Source organism: Pholcus phalangioides, unplaced genomic scaffold, assembly GCF_987345545.1.
Source record: "Pholcus phalangioides strain wild (caught in Gottingen) unplaced genomic scaffold, Ppha-v1.0 ptg000020l_1, whole genome shotgun sequence".
Lineage (NCBI taxonomy): Eukaryota > Metazoa > Arthropoda > Arachnida > Araneae > Pholcidae > Pholcus > Pholcus phalangioides.
The window spans coordinates 1,959,723-1,981,255 of record NW_028301613.1 but is presented as its reverse complement, the minus strand read 5'-3'; the positions used below and the strand labels follow the sequence as shown (position 1 = coordinate 1,981,255).

The following is a 21,533-nucleotide window of genomic DNA, read 5'->3' as shown; positions in this document are numbered from 1 at the left end:
TTTTAATGGACTTGAAAGCCTGAGGAGGGGCATGATCATTGGCGTATGCAGGGGGGGGGGTGGAAGGGGGTTTGGGGTTCTAACCCCACCAAGCCAAGATTATAGTGTTATTTCACAGGAAAAAAACGCAAACCTCCCCAAAAGGAAAAAAAATCTAAAAACCCTTTTAAGAAAATCCTGCATACGCCTATGGGCATGTGATTATGATGTCAGTTCATATATACCCCATATACATTAGATCGGTTGGCTCAGTCTTTGACACTGAGCCGCGCCCCCCCCCCCATATCTTCGACCATGCTGATGATGGAAAGGCATTCCATCATCAGCATCATTTACCCCTCCCCCATTTTACATCATCATCACTGTCATGCATCCCATAGCATCTACATCAGTGATTCCCAACGTGGGTGATGGAATGTTCTGGGGGGGGGGGGGGTGGTAGAAGTTACGGGTATATAACATAGGATGGGGGCGGTGGGAGAAAAAAATTTCTGAAGAATGGGTAATGGGACAAAAAAGATTGGGAAACTATTCTTTACAACAGCGGTTCTCAACTGGGGCTCCGCAGTGACTCGAGGAAAATAAAATGAATCAGTAAATTTGATAGATAAGTAAATAAGAGAGGCCTACAACACACACAAAAAGGTTCTGCCATAAAAATTACGTACAAAAAGGGCTCGAGTCAAACAGGGCTCCGCCATAGAAATTATATACTGAAAAGGGCTCGAGTCAAACAGGGCTCCGCCATAGAAATTATATACTGAAAAGGGCTCCGCGAGTCAAAAAAGATTGAGAACCGCTGCTCTACATCATAGTCTCCCAACCTTTTTGTCCCAGCGCCCCTTCTTCAGAATTATTTTTTTTTTCTCCCATCGCCACCAACGCAATCTAACCCGTAGGATCCTATGTTAAACCCATAGCTTCTACCACCACACCTAAAACTTTTCATCCCCCAAGGAGGCGTTAACGCCCACGTTGGGAATCACTGATCTACATCATCACCGTCATGCGACCCCCCAGCTCTACATCATCATTCGGCACCCCAGCCTTGCCATCATCATTATTGTAACCCCCGAAATGAACAAATATCAAATATAGGAGACCATGACAAACCTTATACAGTGCGAAGAAACAAATATAAGATCACATAAAATAGGAATTTGTTGATAAACGTAAGAAGCCCTTGTGACATTTTTGAAGGTCAAAAAGCTCCATTTTGAGGAGCGAGGAAAGTGAAAGTTCTCATTATCATTCGGATAAGCAATCGAATCCTTTCCGACGAATCGACAAATGAGGAGTCTCCAATTCTTCGTTGGCGCTGTTGGACATCGGAGGAAAGTCAAATGAACTCCTCACAAAAATCATCATATACTTTGTTTACCTTGGTCAGACCAAGTAAAATAAACAATAAACAACGAGAAACTGGTGATGATGATGTTCATGTAGATCAAATAAAAAAGAAAAATGTTTTTCAACAATAGCTTTGAAAAAAAAATGCTTTCTTGGGAATTCATATTACGTAAAAATATAAACATTTTCTGTAAATTAATGATTTTTAAGATCGTTGTTATTGATTTGTCCGTATGCGAAATTATTTTTCAACTATTGTGACCATATATGGTTAAGTAAAATACGGGACATCACCGATTCTTCAAACAAAACAAAGCTGCGAAACACGAGAAGCCAACTGCAATTTTTTTTTTTTTTAAAAAAGCTCCAAATGATCGAGGGTATTCAAATAGACGGTACTGCAAATCTCAGTGCCTTAAAATTTCGAGAAATTGAAATATGGTAACCATGCGACTTTGTTTTTTCGCGACATTCCCATATGTTTCCGTAATTTTGGTCATCCTCACTGTTTTGTGAAAATATTTTTTTGTTATTTGCAGCATATTATTATGATGTTTATGACTATCAACACGAATATTCATTTCTCGAAACGTTTCTTTCGTAGAATTTATTAATTTTTTGCCCACTTTGTTTTCCAGTGTTACTTCTTTCAGTGGCGTCGGAGCCGGGGGTGCTGTGGGTGCTCAAGCACCCACGGTAATTTGTGGCATGGATCCGAGCACCCCCAGAATTGATTCAGAAATGAAGATTTCCGATATAGAACTAAAGATGAGCACCCACAGTTTCGAAACCCTTCCGACGCACTTGACTTCTTTCACCATTACTTCTCGGTGGGTATTGCAATACTTGACTAATTTGCTCCCTTGACACTTGACACTTTATTTTACGTCCTTTATACCTACAAAGGCTTTAGGACCGTTTGGAAACAAAAATTTACACTATGTGATATACAGGTAAATATGTGAGTACATATCATCGAGGAGAAATACTTTATTTTACACGTACATATACGTAATGTGAATACATGAATGCAAAATTTACATTAACGATGGTAGAATTTGCACAAACCTTACATGATCGGGATGGGGGAAAATCACACTTGGAAATTATAACCAAAAAATACACATAGAGAAAACAAAATATAAAATTTCAGAGAGATTAAAAAAAGAACAAAAAAAACCCCCACACACAAACAAGAATTACGAATTTTCTTTTCCATTCAAATGCTTCTCTCATTCTAAAAAATAAATAACTGCGGTATACACAGTGCCGTCTTAAGGCATGGGCCTACACGGGCACGGCCCGGGGGCCTCAAGAGAAAAGGGGCCTCACAAAAATGGGATTTGGTTGAGATTTTCGAAAATTTGCCTGGTAGGGCCTCAGAAAAATCATTTGGCCCCGGGGCCCATGATGCTCTTAAGACGGCCCTGGGTATACATAACATAAAAAATATCTCATTTCACATCTGATGTGAATACAAAAACAGAAAAAAATCAAAATTAAACGCAAATTAAAATCTGTTACATGCGTAAAGATATTTTTCAAAAGCATGAACAAATTGTTCAGCATTCGCCCTTAATAAATTCATCCAAGACAAACGATTCACATTGGGAATCGAGAGGCTAATAGCAAATTGACGGCGTTGTTGAATCCAAATGTTTACAAATGAACATGAAATGCAGTGAAGTCTCAGGATCTGAACAATGATCACAGATCGGAGATGAAATCTGATTTATTCTATGTAAATTATCTTTGGTGGGTGCTCTGTTTGTAAGTAAACGATAAAAAAGTGTTTCATATTTTCGACTGTGAAAAAATCGTGAGTATAATTTCACACAGTTGAAAAAGTCGATTGCGTAGATATATTCGTTTTGACAAGTAAAATACTGATCAACGTTGTTTTTAAAACAATTTTCAAAACAATTTTAAGAATATCTTCCATAAAAGTGAAAGAAGGAAAGTTTAGGTTATTATTTCTTGTCGCAAGTCGTGCTACTTTATCGGCAATCTCGTTATATAAAATATTCTTATGGCCAGGAGTCTACACCAAAGTGATTGAATTGGCAATGTTTTTTGCATGTGCAAGACAGGAATGTGTCAATAATGTTACTATAGGCGGAGATTGACTTGGAAGTCTGGGGGGGGGGGGCAAGGTCATTATTGCTGGGGGGGGGGCATTATGATGATGTCAGAGCTCATATATACATTAGATCAGTCTAGAACTTCTTACGAAGGTTTTAACAACTGGCTGTTGCGAAGATATATTTCGGGAAGAGAGAAAATTCAACTGCCCCTGAGGGGAATCGAACCCACGTCCTTTCACTTTCCGGGTGAACGCCCTAGACCACTAGACTACAGAGGCACGGAATCTCTCAATCTTTCCCTGGAGCTCGTGTACACTGGAAGGGACTGTACATGGACGGCTGGACTAGACCAACACCACACTAAATATATTTCTAGTGTGGTGTTGACTAGACTCAGGCCAAGCGCACAACTGCTGACGCTGCCACCAGATGGCGACTTATACAAGGATGACGTCACTCTCCGCTACCATACGAAGGTTTTAACAACTGGCTGTTGCAAAGATATATTTCGGAAAGAGAGAAAATTCAACTTTCCCTGCGGGGAATCGAACCCAGGTCCTTTCACTTTCCGGGTGAACGCCCTAGACCACTAGACCCGCAGGGGCAGTTGAATTTTCTCTCTTTCCAAAATATATCTTCGCAACAGCCAGTTGTTCAAACCTTCGTATAGTAGAACTCCTTAATACACCTTGTATATGAAGGCGTCTTATCGTATGGTAGCGGAGAGTGACGTCATCCTTGTATAGAGCTTCTTAATACACGCATATGAAGTCGTCTTCGATCAGTCGACTCCACCTTTGACGCTGGGGGGGGGGGCATTCCCCGTATCTCCGCCCATGAATGTTACAGAATGGGAACACGGATTTACAACTTTGCTCTCTTTTGGCATTATTTTTGGCACACTTTTGGGGAGATCCAAATCCGGATTTTTCTCTAAGGCATATGGTCAGCAGTTTTTTTGTATGTAATGTCCCATAAAACACAGGTTATATGGTCACGCTATATGATTACAGAGTCCATATCTATCCCATAATGCATCACGTCAAAGTTTACGGAGGCGACGGTGGGGCCACGTCACGTTTACCTTGATGTGTAGAGTTGGTCGCTGCCGCCGCCTTTCATTCAAATAATTAAATATAGATCGCAATATAAGGCAAAATGAACATATTTCGACTCGCCGGAGATTTGTCTCACCTCTTAGCCATCATTATATTACTGATTAAAATATGGAAGACCAGATCGTGCGCTGGTAAGTTCGCTGATAATTTTTTTTCCCCTCTTAAAAGACCCTCAGTGAACGTGTGTGTGTGATGCCGGCTTCTCAATATAGATCTCTAATCGAATGTCGAAACGTGATCGATATTGCCGATATATATCGTAAAAATGTCGTTTATCCGCGTCCCTCGCCCTCGCTGGATGAACGATACGTTTGTTAGTTACTGGCTCCGCGGTCGTGGAGATCTGCGCTAGGCCTAAATGTCGGAAATGTGATCTCATGTCGAGATGGTTGCTATGTCACTGATAGTGTGTAGAGGGCTTTTTTCAAATACCCGGACTTTTTTTTTGAAAATGACGCTTGAGATTTTTTTCATTCACGAACTCCCATTGGTGAAGGCTCTTGGGAGCGGGGGGGGGGGGAGTCTTCCAGGACAGTCTGGGTTCTAGGTGTTGTATTAATGTATGGGGGAGGGGCGGCACTGCCCCAAGGGCGCCCTTAAATGAATAGGAGAATATCATGATTATGAGATCTGTGATTTTGTAGATTAACGGCCTTATTCACACCTACACAGTATGAATTACAATCCAGGGTTTAAGCTAGATAAAAAAATACCTTTTGCAAAAAAAGCGAAAATGGGGAGAAAAGCTTTAGCAAAATGCTACAATGCTAATGTAATGATTGATGGTTGGATGTCTACTCGTTCCGTACCTCCTGTACGCATTTTTACGAAAGTGGCTACCACTTCTTTTGCATTCTAAGATTTTCTTTTCATTTTGTGAAAAATACGACCGTAGCTTAAACCCTGCTACAGTCGCAGGTTAAATGATCGACACGGATTGGTTAAAATCCTCAATTTAACCAATCCGTTTCGATATTCAATCCTTTCACCTGCGACTGCAGTTTAAACTGTGTTGGTGAATACGGCCGTATGTAAACCGGTAATTCCAAGTGTTCAGCATGGCCCAGCCGCAAGGTAATCCCCTTATATCCCGTAAGGGACAGAGTGGGCAGGGCTGCAATTGGGGGCGGGGGAGCAGGCAAGTCTCATGTCCCAGGTGCTGAACCCGAGGGGATGCAAATTTCATTCTGAAACATCTTCAATATTACAATGGGGCATCAAAATTCATGCTTGCCTCGGGTGACCAAGCATCTAGTTGCAGCCCAGAGAGCGGGGCCATGTTTGGTGTTATGGTAATTCTAGGTGGGTAAGGGCTGATTCTAAGACTAGTGTTTCGCAACCACCACAGTGGTGGTTGAGTGGTCATAGTGACAGACTTGCATCACGAAGACCCAGGTTTGAACCTCACTACCGTGGCAATGGTCGTCAGCTGAAGTTGATTTTCCATGGTTCCCAAAACTTCGAGTTTCAGATGTGAGCCGATCTCCCTGTTAAAAAGTCTCGCCCGCCGCAGAGAGCAACAGGCCTACGAGGGCATACAATTCAATCATTATACTTCATGCATAGTTAGAAAAATTGGTGGCAGATGGCAGCACTACACGTAACAAACATTACACAGAAGCAAACTTCATAGAAGGTTCGTTAGAAGTTCCGCAGGGGGATATGGATGAGGTGCATGTCAAGTTCAGTAGTGTTTCTCAACTTTTCTGAATCGGAGGACCAGTAAAATGTCTGAAACAATTCAACAGACCACAAACTTATAACATGATCAGTGGTGGTGGGACTGCTCGAGCGCACCTATGGTAATTTGTGACATGGGTCTGAGCACCCCTAGGAAAGATTCGGGAATAAAAATTTCATATGTGAAGGCTTAAGATGAGCACCCACAGATATATTCTGATACCTTTGCATATGAATGGCCAGAAGAAGTAACCTGGGAGCGGGATAGTGCTGTTGGGGCAGGGTGCTAGAGCACCCACTAATTTATAGTATGGGGGGTCTAAATTGATCCAGAAGTCAAGATTTCCTATCTAAAGATCGAGACGAGCACCCAACAAGTTCCAAACACTTCCGTTGCCTCGGAACATGATTGTGTCATGTATTTTACACGGCTGTCAGAATGGCCAGTTTTTTTGGTTGTTCCGTCTATTTGTCCCCGTTTTTTTTTTTTCCAACGAAGCTTATTTGAATTTGTAATGATTATTAAACTAGTTAAAAATGATAGTTTTTAGAGCTTATCAATTCTATTATGATAATTATAGTTGCATTTAAACTTACAGCGATTTCTAGTATTTCTTTATTTCCAAAGAATTTTTTCAGCAAGGCCGGGATTACACTATAAAAGTTTGATAAAAAGCCCTTTTATAAAACTTGAAAAATGCTACCGATAAGATCATCGCATGCATTTTCTAAAATGTAACCAATAATGTTATTGATGGCATTTTTCAAGTTTTATAAAAGTACTTTTGTCAAACTTTTATAGTGTAATTCCGGTCTAAGAGAGATCCTAGCTTCCCATATTTTACTTAATGAAATATCACTCTGTCATGATGAACGTTTGTTTCAAGAAATACATCTTTTACTGCAGTTTGCAGCAGTCCATCGTAAATTGCATTTTTGGCTACAAGTGAGATTTAGGGTCCCAATTTCCCGCACTGAGATATGGTGATGCCAAGTATGAAGCTGTAAGTTTTATTTGAACCCATAAGGATGTTACTAGTATGAATTACACCAATTTCATTTTACAGTTGAATCCCATTACAAAAAGACCGGAGAAATCTCTACATTACAACTATATTTTGTTATAAAGGAATTCCAGGTTTTTGCATTGTTTCTACGTAAACTTTTCTGGGGGGATTAGAAAAGTGTTCATTAAAACAAGATTTTTGCTATAACGGTATTTGTTAAAACAGGTTTCGACTGTGTCACTAATATCTATTACAACAATCAATTTTACAAATGATTCGGAAATAAATTATGAAGCTTTCCTATGGATCACCTGTACCATCGCATACAGGTAGTCACGGACATTAGGTTGAGAAATGCTGGGCTAGACACATCTATTGGCCCACATGTAAAAATATTTACAGGGTTTGTGTTGTTGTTTTTTTCAGCAGTGGATACGGAACTAAGGGGCGTATACCCTGATGCTTGTAAAGAATAATCTGAGAGATACGGATAATTTGCACTGTACAAGGAGAAAACAAAAATTCCTGTACCAGCCTGGAGCTTGATGCCTAAACAAGTATAATTTTCACTCTGTGTGACAAGGAGTAGGGGCGAACCTCATTGAGATTATAGTAATAAACACTTGGGAACAGCTTTTGCATGATCTAGAGATTGGAGATTTTTTTACTTTTTTTTCTGGTGTCAAATGATGTTAGACTCCGGAAAAAGAAATCGCCAGCATAGAAAACAACAATAATGAAAATAAACATGCATAATAATAGTATAAGATTCTTTTAAATAAACAATGTTATCGTTACGGCTCGTTCAGCACTTCACAATTAATCAGACTTAATTTTAAATTTGCATATTAAATAGTACTCCCATGGAAAAAAAGTTCCATACGACCATCTGAAGCAGATGGTCGTATGGAATATGAGTGTTGCGTCTGAAGAAAAATGTTAACGAGATGAGGTACTATTTGCTCTCAGAATCATTTGATTTGTTCTCGATCAATCGCAATTGGTGATTGAGCAATATCGTTCTATTAAACAGAACAACTTGACAACACTGATCATTGTAAAAATTAGATACACAGGGCATCCATAATTAAAAGACCTTCCTTTAAAGTAGCCTACAGACGAAACTAGTCATCAGAAAATTGTGAAATTTTGTGGGAAACTTCATGAAGTGATGGGAATTTGTTTCAGGGGAAAAAAATTACTTGCACGTGTTGCCACCAGAGGGCATTTTATTAAGATATTGGCACATTTAGGCAAAAGTTTACAATTTTAACAATTGTCACTGCAACAAAACATGTTCCACATGATTGCCATCGGTTTCAGATACCATGTGAAATTGCAAGATGGCATGTTCCACAACTGGTCAAAGTGTGTGCTGCGAAATATTCAGCACGTGGCGTGAAATGCTGCTGCCTTTAAGTTCAGGTAAAGTTCTTGGATTGTCACGACTTACCATACATTTCAAATGCCCTTGAAACCAAAAAATCTGATGGATTATGGTCCGGGGATCGGGGAAGCCATAGATTAGGGAAGTGTTGGCTGATGACACGTTCTTCAGTAAAATGTGTTTTAAGAACGTTCTTAACACACACTGCAGTGTGTGCAGAAGCTCCGTCTTGCATAAAGATTGTGTCTGCAAGGCAGAGACATGCTTGCAGAGCCTGAACAATTTCGCTCTGTAACAGCAATGCATATCGCTTCCCAGTGATTGAACATGTCACTGAACCTGTAGAACGTAACAAGATAGCGTGCAGACTTTCTGGTTCTCAAATTCGTCAGTTGTTAGTATTGACTACATCATTCAAGTGGAAATGCGCTCCATCTGTCCAGAGGATATTCCAAGGCCATTCTGAATCGACCTCAACGTGAGCTAGAAACTGCAGTGAGAACTGGAGTTGAGCATCATAATCATGTGGAAGCAACCGCTACTCAAGTGGAAGTTTGTACGTATAATATCGGAGGATATTCCGCATGATCTTATGGACAGTTGAACGTGGCCTTTCCAACGCCTGTGCTACACGCCTGACATTACCACATATACCACAAGAATTTGAAGCTCTGTCCTCTTTCATCTGAAGCAAAACATCCTGTACTGCTGGTTTTAGAAAAGAAACTGGTTTTCTTCCTCTTCCAGGACGAACAGCCAACGATCTTGTGGTTTCAAATTTTGTTATCATACTCCAAAGGTTTTTGACATTCATTGGACCTTTTCGGATCCCCTTCCAAGTCCGATATTTCCGTATAGCAGTTACTGCGGAATTGCCGTTTTGGTAAAATAATTTGTCCAAGAAAGTGAGATCGCTTAAACTTATCATTGTGAGCAGCAAACACATTGACAAACAAGATCTCTGCAAGTGTTTCTAGGTTTTATAACAGTTGCTATGACATCACACAAATTTACATTTTTACTGCAGGTATTCAAAGTGAAACGTCCTCTGGTGGCAACATGTGCAACTAATTCTTTTTCCCCATGGAAAAAATTCCCATCATTTCATGAAGTCCACAAAATTTCACACTTTTCTGATGACTGGTTTCGCCAGTGTAGGCTACTTTAAAATAAGTTTTAATTTTGGATGCCCTGTATATGGTGATAATCAAAAATTTCGGGACACAAACCAGTTTTTCCATAAGAAAAATTTTTTTGCGAAAATTTTATTGTCAGTTTTATTCATCTATGGCACACGTATAAAACGTGATTCAAAGTTTTTAAAAAAAATTCCAGATTTGCACCAAGTCTCTTTGTTTAAAGCTGGGACATTCAGATTTTAGGGTTTTGCAACAATAATTTATTTTTTAAAAATCGGATACCATCTGAAACAAATTAAGAAATGCCGTATGAGAGAGAATTAAATGAAGAACTATAAAAAAATTTGAATTACTACCAGAGTGCTCTGAAATTTTTGTAAAAAAAAAAAATTATAAAGTCTCGGAGAAACGGTTTATACACTTTTTTAGGAATGACCCTTTTACAGGAATCGAGGTACGTTCACGTAATTTCACTGAATGATCTTGATCTTGCCGAAATATCACTGATAATAAAATCTGTGATTAAATATGCGTATTTAAACTGCAAAATTTTTTTAACATAAAAATTAACACCCTGCTCAAGTATAGTGCGATAAATAATAAAAACAGAGGAAGCTATGCCAGCTCCAACGGAAAGAAAAAATATCTTAAATGTGTGCCTGTTATTGGTCAAATGAAAGGGGAAAATATTTTCCTCATTGTCACATGATCTCAAGCATAATTCTCTGGAATCTGTTCATGATTACTCTTGGACGAATATCGTGGGAGAACCGATCCTTAGCTCTCAGATTATTCTTTACAAGCATCAGGGGGGATGGTAGGCCCCTCCCTCCCCAGGCTTTTATTTGGTACAGGACAGAAGACTTGCAGTGATGGCACTTTTGAGGATCTTTTAGAGCAGCGGTTCTCAACCGGTTCTCTGTGTGCACCTCCTAGGGGTTCCGCGGTGACCAGAGGAAAATAAAATGAATCTGTAAATTTGACGGATAAGTAAATAAGGGAGACCTACAAGGTTCTGCCATAAAAATTATGTACAAAAAAAAGGGCTCCTCAAGTAAAACTGGGCTCTGCCATAGAAATTATATACTGAAAAGGGATCTGCGAGTCAAAAAATGTTGAGAACCGCTGTTTTAAAGGCACGTGGCATTGGACGTTGATTCGATGTATGACAAATTTGATCAAGTCTTGGACTTATTTTATGTGCTCCTGTTTGCCATATATTTCAAAAATAAATAATTATTGTATATTAAGGGAAAGTGCCCATATACCGTTCTCTCACAAGCAAAATCGTTAATTCTGAAAATTTATTTACCATTAAAAATAATTTAGAAACTGACAAGTAACTCAACTCCATACCTGATAGTGCTGCAAGTGTGAGGGCCGTTTGCCAGAACAATGCAAAACATTCTGCCTTAGGGGCTGCATCCCTTGCATGTGTCGAGTCTGGTCCTGTGCCGAAAATCAGACTTGATATTTCATATGCTAAGTGAACAGTAACTGGATGCCTTCTTTGTTAAATACTGGGGAAGAACACTAAAGTGGGTTACAGTTATCATATTACTGCTGAATGAAACCTGATATGAAACTTAGTATCACGTTTTTGCTTTCATGTAATAATGTGCTTGAAGTATTCAAAATTGAAAATTTTTCTCTCCCAGGTATCTCTGGACGCAGTCAGATCCTTTTCGCATTAGTCTACACGACACGTTACCTGGACCTGCTCACGAATTTCATATCTTTATACAACACAGTGATGAAGGTTGTGTTCATTGCAGCGTCTGTCGCCACTGTCTATCTCATGTATGTAAAGTTCAAGGCTACCTATGATCATAACCATGACTCTTTCCGCATCGAGTTCCTGATCGTGCCCGTCATCATCCTGGCTCTGGTCGTCAATCATGATTTCACTCCTCTGGAGGTGAGTATTGTGGATGTGTTGCACGATAACATTTCTCTCTAGTTTGACTGTAGTAAGGTCTTTGTGTGCTTAAGTGTGGGGAGGGGGCGGTCTCTGTTCATTTCAATCTGGGTCTGCACTGTGCGTGCTCCGGCCTTCACTCAAGCATTTGATTTGTTGTGTTCTTGGGTGGTGTGGATGGAATGGTGAGTTACAAGACAAGGAGTGAATCAGTTAGTATCTTGAGTGGATTTGTCAAGTCATGATTATGACCATTGTTCCCTCTAATTTTTTCCTTTTTTTGCCTGTGCTGACATTTTTCTATGCACAACAACGCATTCTGTCATATTCACCGATGGTAAATTTTGAGATTTCGTATGCTGGAATCGCTCGCTGTGTGCAGCAAAGCACAAGCACTAAAAGGAAACATTGATTATGATTATCAGTATTCATCTTGCATATTTGTCATGTTTTTTCCCCTGAGAAATACGGTTTAGTTCATCTTGATTTCCAATATGCTTTTGATTTATGCCTATTGGTGATCCTGTCTGCAATCATCAGTGTCACGGGATAACAATTTTATAGCTGCCAAGTCTCCCAGGAAAACCTTTCGGATTTCTGCTTCCTCTTCTAGACTCATGAAAAATTCTTATGTCTCCCAAAACTGTGAAAATGTTGTCCCAAGCATAATTTAAATTGTCACTGTTGCATCAAATCATTAATAAATTTTCCATACTGACAGGTTCATGGTAGCTAAGACCAGAGTTTCCCAAATTTTTCTCTCCATCACCCCCTTCTTCAGAAATTTTTTTTCCTCTCATCGCCCCCTCCAACTCAAGTGAACCCATAGAATCCTATGTTAAATCTGTAGCTTCTATAACCCCCCCCCCCCCACAGACCATTCCATCGCCCACTTTGGGAAACACAAGCTAAGACAGCCTTACAAATCGGGGGGAAATGGCATCAGAGACAAATTTTTTGGAAGCAAGCATGTATTTTTTTTATATTTTTCCCTTTTTTTATGACATTTGTGGAATTTGATAATCTCCTATGTTGGTAGACTTGTGGGCACATATTCCAAAATATATTCGTTCGTAGATAATCAAAGTTAGTTAATCATGCATAAAAAACTATGCGTTACCTGCAGCTTTGTCGTGTGGATTTGATAATCTAGGAAATTGCTCAGCGATGATTTGTCTCGTATTTGAACTCCTCATGACCCCCTTGGAGGTTGAATTTCCAGAAATCTGGCCTTAATGAGTGTCTAAATTATAAAATATAATGACTAAATTTCATATTTATAGCTTTAGCGGTTTGGGCTTGGCCATGATTGCCCCCATATAACCTTTGAACAGTCCCCTCCCCCCTAGATTTTGAAGGAAAAAAAATCCCTCCTTAGTGAGTCTCTACATTACGAAATAAAACTGCTGGCCCCAAGTTTTATATTTATAGCTTCAGCGATGACTGCTCCATATGACCTCTGATTCCCAGAAGTGGTCGAATTTCAAAAACACCCTCTCTTACTGAGTCTACATTGTGAAATAAAACTACCGATCAAATTTCATCAGTGCCGGCTTGGCATGATTTCTTTATGTAACCTTTGAACCCCCTTAACTTCCTTAGGGGTCAAATTTTGAAAAACCCCTTCGTCCCAAAGCAGAATGTACCAAAATCTGTGACATATGTCGCAGAACAATTAGTGCTACTGCAGAACAATTTGGAAGAATTTTAAGAGAAAATACAAAAAACTCATGTATGGGACTTTTTCCCGTCTGGGAGAGGGAGGCGCATGAGCCCCCTATGCCCCCTCTCGCGTACATTTCTGATCCCACCAATATGCATTAGGAGGTAGGGGGTAGGGCAGTGATGACAAAATTTTGCAGATGGGGGTCAAAAATGGCTAAAAATTTGCTTACGTAGTACTTGAACGGCCCCTTAGATGCAACAAGTGTTTAAAAAAATTGATTCTTTAAGTAATATTAAAATACAATAGAACTTGGTTAATTTGAACTTTTGATAATTCAAACGAAGTCCCCTTGAGTTTTCTATCTAAGTTAATGTTAAAGTTTCTTGTTTAATTCAAATGTGTTGCATAATTCAAGGTTGGAGGGGGAAAAAAATTATGATTTTGTATCAGCAAATTGAGTTTGGAAAATTTCTATAGCAGCAGTTCTCAACCTTTTTTGACTCGCTGAGCTTTTTTTTCGGCTCATAATTTTGGCCCCGTACGCATATATTTTTACTTGTCAAAGTTACTGATTTATTTTTATTATTTAAAAGTATTCGTAATTATTTTTTTGAAATTAACTGTTTTGTTTTTAATTTTCTTCGAGTGGATGCGGAGCCCCTGGAGAGTATGTATGGAGCCCTAAGGGCTCTTCGGAGCACTGGTTGAGAACCACTGTTCTAAAGGAAGTCACACAGACTGTTTTATTTGACCAAGTTGTTAAACAACAAATTTTCAGAACAAAAGTTTTGATTATCTTGTTTTACTCCAGTCTTTCTTTGATAATTTAATGCCCATTTCAATATTGATCAGCTGAAGCGCGTAGAGAATGTGTTCCCCTTAATATCGATTATGTTGAACCTATGGATCATGGTGTACCATTCGAAATCTGAATCTTTTTATAGTCAAAGTACAAATTATAATGTGTTAATGAAAATATATTGCATTGATAGCATACGAATGACGAGCAAAATTTGGAAAACAGTTCCGTAACCAATAACCATGAATTGTTGCCCTTATATAAGGCTTTAAGCATGGGTCAAGAAATTCTACAGTGATTTCAGAACAGTAGCTAAGTTCAATTATTATAATTATAAATAATTACAATTTGGGAAGGTTTTTTAACTGAGATAAAATTTTGATAATTTATAACTATTATTCATTTTCCTTTCTTTACTCCCCCCCCCCCCTCCCAAATGGGAATGTTGATGATTAAGTTGCAATTCGTAGCCTTTTTGCCGGGCCAGGATAGATTAATTGGATAATTTGAATTTTGGATATATCAAACTTTTCTCCAGTGACTTCAAATTAACCTGGTTCGACCTTCAACCGTATATCATTGTTAAATTTATTTGTCAGTATCATGATAAAAAAAAATCTTTCGATTATAGCAGTTTTTTATATTTATTTAAATGATGAATTGCGTAATTGAAATTCAATATTATTCCAAATTACCAATAATTTCATTTTCAATTAAAAACACCAATTTCATTTACAATTTCGATGAATTTTAAGAATAATATTCGCCACCGAATATTTGGCATTCGGACAAACCATCAGCCAAATCAGTATTTGTCGTATGCCTTTTTACCTGTGCACCCTGTGTATTCAGGCAACTTTGTCAATGTTTTAATTGCCATGATACCTGGGATTTGTCGAGCCCTGTGCTAGGATATGGCAGTACACTGTGAAATAATATGATTTGGCTTAGATAGTCATCCTCGAACTTCTATTTGGGAGGAACGGGGGCTATCACTGATCCCTGCCTGTGGGCATATATATTTGAAGGTAAAGCAAACAAACCAGGGGCTGACCATGGTACCAGAAATGGGCGTTCAAAATTTATTTCTACAAACTTTTGTCTTGATTTGAAGCCAATCAAACAACAAAAAAATTTATCGAAGTGAAATTTCATTTATGAATATTGATTCAAATTCATTGCAATTTTATATGTTTGTAGGTGCTGTGGACTTTCTCTATCTACCTGGAAGCAGTTGCGATTCTACCGCAGTTGTTTATGGTGTCCAAGACGGGCGAAGCAGAGACGATTACATCGCACTATCTATTTTGTTTGGGCATGTACAGAGCTCTCTACATCCTCAACTGGGTTTATCGCTACTACGCAGAGGGATTTTATGACCTCATCGCTATCATAGCTGGCATCGTCCAAACGGTCCTCTACTGTGACTTTTTCTATTTATATGTTACCAAAGGTTTGTCACACAATATTTAATTGCGTTTTAGTTTATATTGTTTTTTTATTTTGTTTTTTTTTTGCCTATGATGGTTAGTAGTGGCTTTTTCAAATGCAATGAAGCTCTGTTATATTACCATTACTAAGCTGCAAGTATTATGTTACTGCCAAAGCTCGAAGTTAGCCACTTCATAAAGTGGCCAGCCCAGTCAACACCTATAGCAGAAAGCCTCCGGGCGAAGCTCGTGACGTCACCGAAGTCATCCAATTCATCTATAGTCATCGGATATACTGCAAAAAAAGGGTAACAATTTCATATATGTTGGACTGTTATATCCAATGGCTACAGATAAATGGACGAAGCTTTGGGCGGAGACTTTGTACTATAGAAGGTGTTGATTCGGCCAATGTCTGGGATTCAGGATTTCGGGGGATTCATATGATTTGGGGTCATCACCTCATTGCCATATTTTTTGTGATGATTTAGCCATTTATCATTAGCCATAACTATTCATAATTATTATGGTTAGTTATGGTAGCCCCTAATCATCAAAAGAATCTTAATATTGATATCTTAGTGATCCATTCTCATAGGGATTGAAATATGGGGTGGGGGCAAAGTCTGACAAAAGCCAGAATTTCAGACATTTTTGCCGAGTCATTGGGCTGGCCACTTAACAAAGCGGCCAATTTCAGGCTTTGGCGGTAACATATATTATTCTTAAGAATTTCTAAACAATTGGTGGTTGTACGCCAAAAATCATTATCTTCTCTGCATAGCAACTAACTGTCATAGATTTTCCATGAGTCTTCCCGAATTACTCTCCCCCCACACACACACACAATGCCAGACTTTTTCTGGAAATTCCTTACAATTGCCATAGCAATTACAGAAAAAAAATCCTGTATTTTTTAAAAAGATCAATTCCTAAAAGTATTTTTTGGGGGGGGGGGGAGTCTGATCCCCCTCAGCCTCAGTTTCTTTGCCCGCAATACGTTTCAAAATGCAGTCGACTTAACCTTAAATTTGTTTGGTGATCATTTGTCCCTTTTTTTGCACCAGTGACGGGTTTTTTTCTTGGCATGACTTAGTTTAGAGTATTTCAATGACAGTTTATAAACCCTAGAATACTAACTAAAATAAAAACGGATAAAAACTGCATGTTAACTGCCGATACGTCTACGTTTCTGAGATGTAGAGTTAGTATTCTAAGCAGTTACACCAACTGCTAGACAAATAGTTTGCTACAGTTGACTTAATCCCCATTTTGTCGTCCTGCACAATATTTGAAACTTTTATTAGCCAATTACATAATAGATTTTGTTTGTTAGGATAACTTTTTCTTCCATTTGGTTACGGGTTTTTTTAAATCCTGATTGATATTTGTTTCGCTGCTGTTTTGGATCACTGTCACAGACATGTCAACTCTTCGGATTTTTTGCCCTTTCTCTGGCTCTTCATCTTCTTTCCTCTAGCTCTGGATTTTAGCAAAAAATTAGATTTGGAAGAAAAATTTTTTAATTATTTTTTTTAGATTGAAATCTTTTGGGATTCTCTCCCCCCCCCCCCCAAGCTTTCATGATGTTATGACATCAATGACTATGGTTGCTGTTCGGGAAAACACTTATAGAGGGCTGCTGTAGTTCACGGCACCTACCTACTTACTCAGTTTAAGATGTCACTTTCGTCGAGTAGCTATCTGAAAATGTCTTGGTGGCAGCATGATTTCAATGTCAAAATACGCATTAAAAACCTGGATTAAACGGAACCTCTCTAACACTGAAAGGGAAATTTAATGGAAAATTTCACACAAACGCTTCAACTGTTTTGCAACAAATTGACCAAAGGGATCATACAAAATATCCATTCTTCTATCAAAATTTTTAATGCAATGACTGCTTGCCAATGCGAGTTCTACTTTACCCCCACCCTTAGATTTGTAAAAACCATTACCATACTTGATGCTGTGGTTTTTGAAGCGCCACGTGTAGTGAAGCAGTTGCTTTTTGAAACAAAATTTTTCTGGGACTTCAAAGGTTTTTCTTCAGAAGAAATCAGTGTGATTGTTAGTTGTTAGATTTCTAAATGACAAAATTGTATGCAAGCTGCTTTCCTTGATCGCAAGTGCTGAGCAGGGCCGGAATTAGAGGGAGATGAAGCAGGATGGGGGGATTGCACGGGCAGCAAAATTTAGGAAATGGCAAATTTTACAGTGGTCATGGCAGCGAAATCATGTCCCCCCCCCCCCCACGAAAATTTCATCGAAGCTTCATCGAAAATTTCCGAGATCAAAAAGAATGTAAATGAAGCCATTTCAGGTGAAGAACAATTGGGTATGAAGTTTCAAACAGATGGTGCGAAAACCTAAACACTGTTTAGTAATTATAGAGTAAATAATGTACATTTAAAATTAGTTCACATTTCAAGTGATTTATTTTTATTATACTGTACTTCAATTACATATCAGATAGTTACATAATTTCACGCATTATGTCAAATGAACCTCTATTAAACGGAAACCTGTGATCAACTGAAAAAAATCTCAGTCCCTTGGGATTCTGTTGAAGACAGGCTTTACTGTATCTCTATACAGTGTCTTTTTGGCAAATCGCTCACCATCCTTGGTAGACACAATGTAAGTCAGATGACCTGGCATCCTTTTCCAGTTGACAACATGGACCGGAATCCAAGAAAAATAATTTTAATTAAAAAAAAATCCCTATGTTTATCATTAAAGTTGCACCACAGCCATTTTCTGCACACGAGGGCTAATTAGACCGGGACCAGCAATTTATTGCCGATTCCAAATGGCAGGCTTGATTTTTATACTCATTGAGAAATTGGTGCGCTAACTCCTCGATGGGAGACTCCCTGCAGTAGCAATTTTTTGCTGCAGTCAAGTCTCCGTTTTTTGTTGTACCCCTGTGTCAGGAATGTTTTCTGATAAGAATGAACTGGGTATCAAATTTTAATCGAAATGGGGAAAAAATGCCCACACACACAAAAAATGCCATATTTCAAAAATCTGTCAAAAAATTTTATATTAATCTGAAGCCCCAAAGCAGAATGTGCCGAAATGTGCGACGTACGTCGCAGAACAACCAGTGCTGTTGCAGAACAATCTGGAAGAATTTTAAGAATAGTGTTGAAAAACGCTATTATGTATATGTAAATTTTTATAGCAGAACATTTTCAGTCAGCTGAGGGCTTGTTGCAGAGCATTGCGAAACATTCTGCTTTGGGGATCTGAAGTCTCCAAATTTATTTCAAAAAATACTTTGAACTCTTATTCATATACAATAAAATACAAAAATTTTTGAATCAATTTTTATCGGATATTTGTGCAAATAAAAACGGATGTTCCATTTATAGAACATTGGCCTTTAAACACTTAAAGCAAACATTCCGTTCGCTCAAACATCTGCGAAGAAAAGTTTGATCAAGTATATAAATTATTAATTTTCTTACCCCATTCACATTCACTGCAGTTGGTGAGTATCGATCCCGCACAAATATCGAAAATATAGAAATTTGTGTGCCGTCTTTTGAGTGTATTAATTGAAGTTGATTTTGTGTTTTACCTTCTTTGCAGTGATCAAAGGAAAAGCGTTAAAGCTTCCAGCCTAGGAGGAAGAAAACAATGATGGTGCGTGTGCATTTCGTGCTTAATCGGTTGGATACGTTTTCTTTCAGTTCTGGACTTGAATGGCAAAAATTTTACAACACAAAAAAAAATATATATATATGTATGGGGCGTTTTGAATGTTTTTCTCATAATTTTTTGCCATTGATGATATATAAATATATATATTAAAAAACAACCACACAAAAAACGAACTTATTGGCTGGTCCATTGAAGGAATGAATTTGTTGTGTGCTAGGCACAATCGTGACAAACAGCAATTTAAAAGGCCAGGGGTTATATATTACATGGATACATGTGTGCACATAGGGAGGGGGGACCCACAGCGTTATTTTCTTTTTTTTACTTGAAATGGTAAAGGTGTAACGTTTCTCTTCTGATGTTTGTCTAGAAAATAAATTTTAAAACGATGGTAAAAAAAAATCATTTTTACTTTTGTAAGTGCTGTTATGAATGATCTCTCATGTGTATCTTGATGCAGGGAACTTATTTCTTCCGTTATGTATTTCTTGTTTACAATTCGCTGAGATGTGTATTTTTTTTTATTATTGTAAGCGTTTGTTATGGATTTGCAATTATAATACAATTTCTGGAATGCAATTATGATCCATTTTCAAATGTTTTTTTCCCCCCTGCAGTAATGATGATGGCATCGCTGGCCGTGATGTGTCGTGGCGTTTTGCAAGCAATACTTGCTTTATTTATTAATTGTTCTAGTAAGTTCTAATTCTCTGGCTTCTCTCTGCATGTTCTATGTTTTTATTGATAACGAGAACCTCTTCCCCCCCTCTAAGCTCAGAAAGGAAGTTTCATTGCAGAGAAAATTTTTGTCGAAATGCGAGACGATTAAGTGCATTTCAAAATTATTGCGGTGTTGCATTCCAGACATCAGCCAATATATACCTTTTTTTTTTTTTTGGTTTGGTAAGAGAAAAACTAAGAAATGGAATCATCAGTTTCTAAAAGAGAATCATTCGTGACAGATGTCTTCCAATCGCTGAATTGGTTCTCGACAAAGTTCGCTTAAGATTTAGCTTGCAGCTATTACCCATACTTTGAACGAAATTATATGAATTGAGGTCAGTATTTCGGGGCGTTGATGTGCAAATTAGTAATTTTTTTTCAACAGTAAATTTTGATAGTGATATCCTTTTCCATATAACAGGGTTATTTTGTATTTGTCGCTTAATTCGTATCTGTTGTCGTAATGTTGTAACCCTCGTTCAATTGTATAAAATGGCAACAGACTTTTTTTTCGAAGTAATTCATATGAAAGTCGAAAGTTTATGTATTTAATAAAGATCTGAAGGATCGTCCAGAAACTGAGACAGATTGGATTCGTAATACAAGTTCGTTCTTTTTGCATTGTCAGCTATCACTAGTCTGTGGTAAAACAGTTTGCCAAAAAAAAACAAAAAAACCAGTGTCTTTTCAAATATATGACGTCTAAAATGGGTGATGATGACTGACGTTTATGTGGTGGGGAATGAATATTTTTAAAGACACAAACCTTGTCAGTTTTTTTTTTTTTCTCTATTACTTTGTATCGTCGCAGTAATTATTTCAAAGCAGATTTGGGCTTTGGTGAAAATCTGCTAGACTTTATTTTTGACTTTTACTTTGAATTTTTGTCGTATGGCAAATGCAAAAAAAATGATGAAATGTAAATAGAATTGAATTACAATAAATGAGACATTTTTCTGTGGGACACATAAGTTTGTATATTGCGTCTATTTCTTTTTAAACCTGTTGTTTTTATGTACTAATACATTGATTATCCGAACACATTGGGTTTAAAGGGTGTTCGGAAAATCTATTTCGAAACTAATTTTTTTGATGGTGCAAATTGGAATAAATTGAATTTAAGATGAATTCGTCTGACAAAAAAAAAAAATAAAAGGTGGTTAAAATTTGCTCCTGTTCACGCGTTTGTTTGCGTGCCAATTGTTTGTACCTACGTACGCTGTACCCAGATCTGCCCCTACTTAGATCTATAGCTTATAGGTACGGTGTGTACAATTGTTTAGAAGTGGAATTATTGTGATATATATAGAGTTGGGAGAAAAGAGGATTCAAATTCAAAGAAAATACCAACTGTCGAGCATCATTGACTATAGAAAATTGAAAATGAGTTAAGCTGCGCGCGCAAAGGTGTTCAGATAAAAAAAAGGTTCTACTGTATAGTAATACATGACTGAGATTGGGGCAAAATTTATAAAGGGGGTCATTCAAGTATTATGTTGGCTAGAGCCTGGATTATATGTATTTGCATATTTTGACCTTTTTTATTATAAAATACATATTTTT

The 21,533-nt window shown here is 38.0% G+C and overlaps 2 protein-coding genes and 1 non-coding gene across 4 annotated transcripts in view; 1 reads left to right on the top strand and 2 right to left on the bottom strand.

The window, feature by feature from the left end:
• Positions 1-1,425, bottom strand: part of na (sodium leak channel non-selective protein na) — a 53,762-nt gene extending 52,337 nt beyond the window's left edge. Inside the window, exon 1 of one of the 2 annotated variants that reach the window (XM_089248405.1) lies at positions 1,114-1,425. The gene's annotated coding sequence lies outside the window, so the exon portion shown is untranslated. The remainder of the gene's footprint in view (positions 1-1,113) is intronic. The other variant, XM_089248406.1, reaches the window with a different exon arrangement.
• Positions 1,426-3,638: 2,213 nt separating this feature from the next.
• TRNAS-GGA (transfer RNA serine (anticodon GGA)) lies at positions 3,639-3,712 on the bottom strand. The gene has a single exon. It is a non-coding gene; the product is annotated as a tRNA-Ser (tRNA).
• A 763-nt stretch (positions 3,713-4,475) lies between these two features.
• Positions 4,476-20,941, top strand: KdelR (ER lumen protein-retaining receptor). Its single transcript, XM_089248333.1, has 4 exons — positions 4,476-4,683; positions 11,424-11,683; positions 15,349-15,601; positions 19,176-20,941. The coding sequence occupies exons 1-4, from the start codon at positions 4,593-4,595 to the stop codon at positions 19,208-19,210; spliced, it is 639 nt and encodes a 212-aa protein (XP_089104459.1). The 5' UTR covers positions 4,476-4,592; the 3' UTR covers positions 19,211-20,941.
• The last annotated feature ends 592 nt before the right edge of the window (positions 20,942-21,533 follow it).

Coding starts and splice junctions, on each gene's coding strand:
- KdelR (XM_089248333.1), top strand. CDS start 4,593: ATGAACATATTTCGACTCGCCGGAGATTTGTCTCACCTCTTAGCCATC. Junction 11,684..15,348: donor ATGATTTCACTCCTCTGGAG/GTGAGTATTGTG, acceptor ATATGTTTGTAG/GTGCTGTGGACTTTCTCTAT. Junction 15,602..19,175: donor CTATTTATATGTTACCAAAG/GTTTGTCACACA, acceptor CCTTCTTTGCAG/TGATCAAAGGAAAAGCGTTA.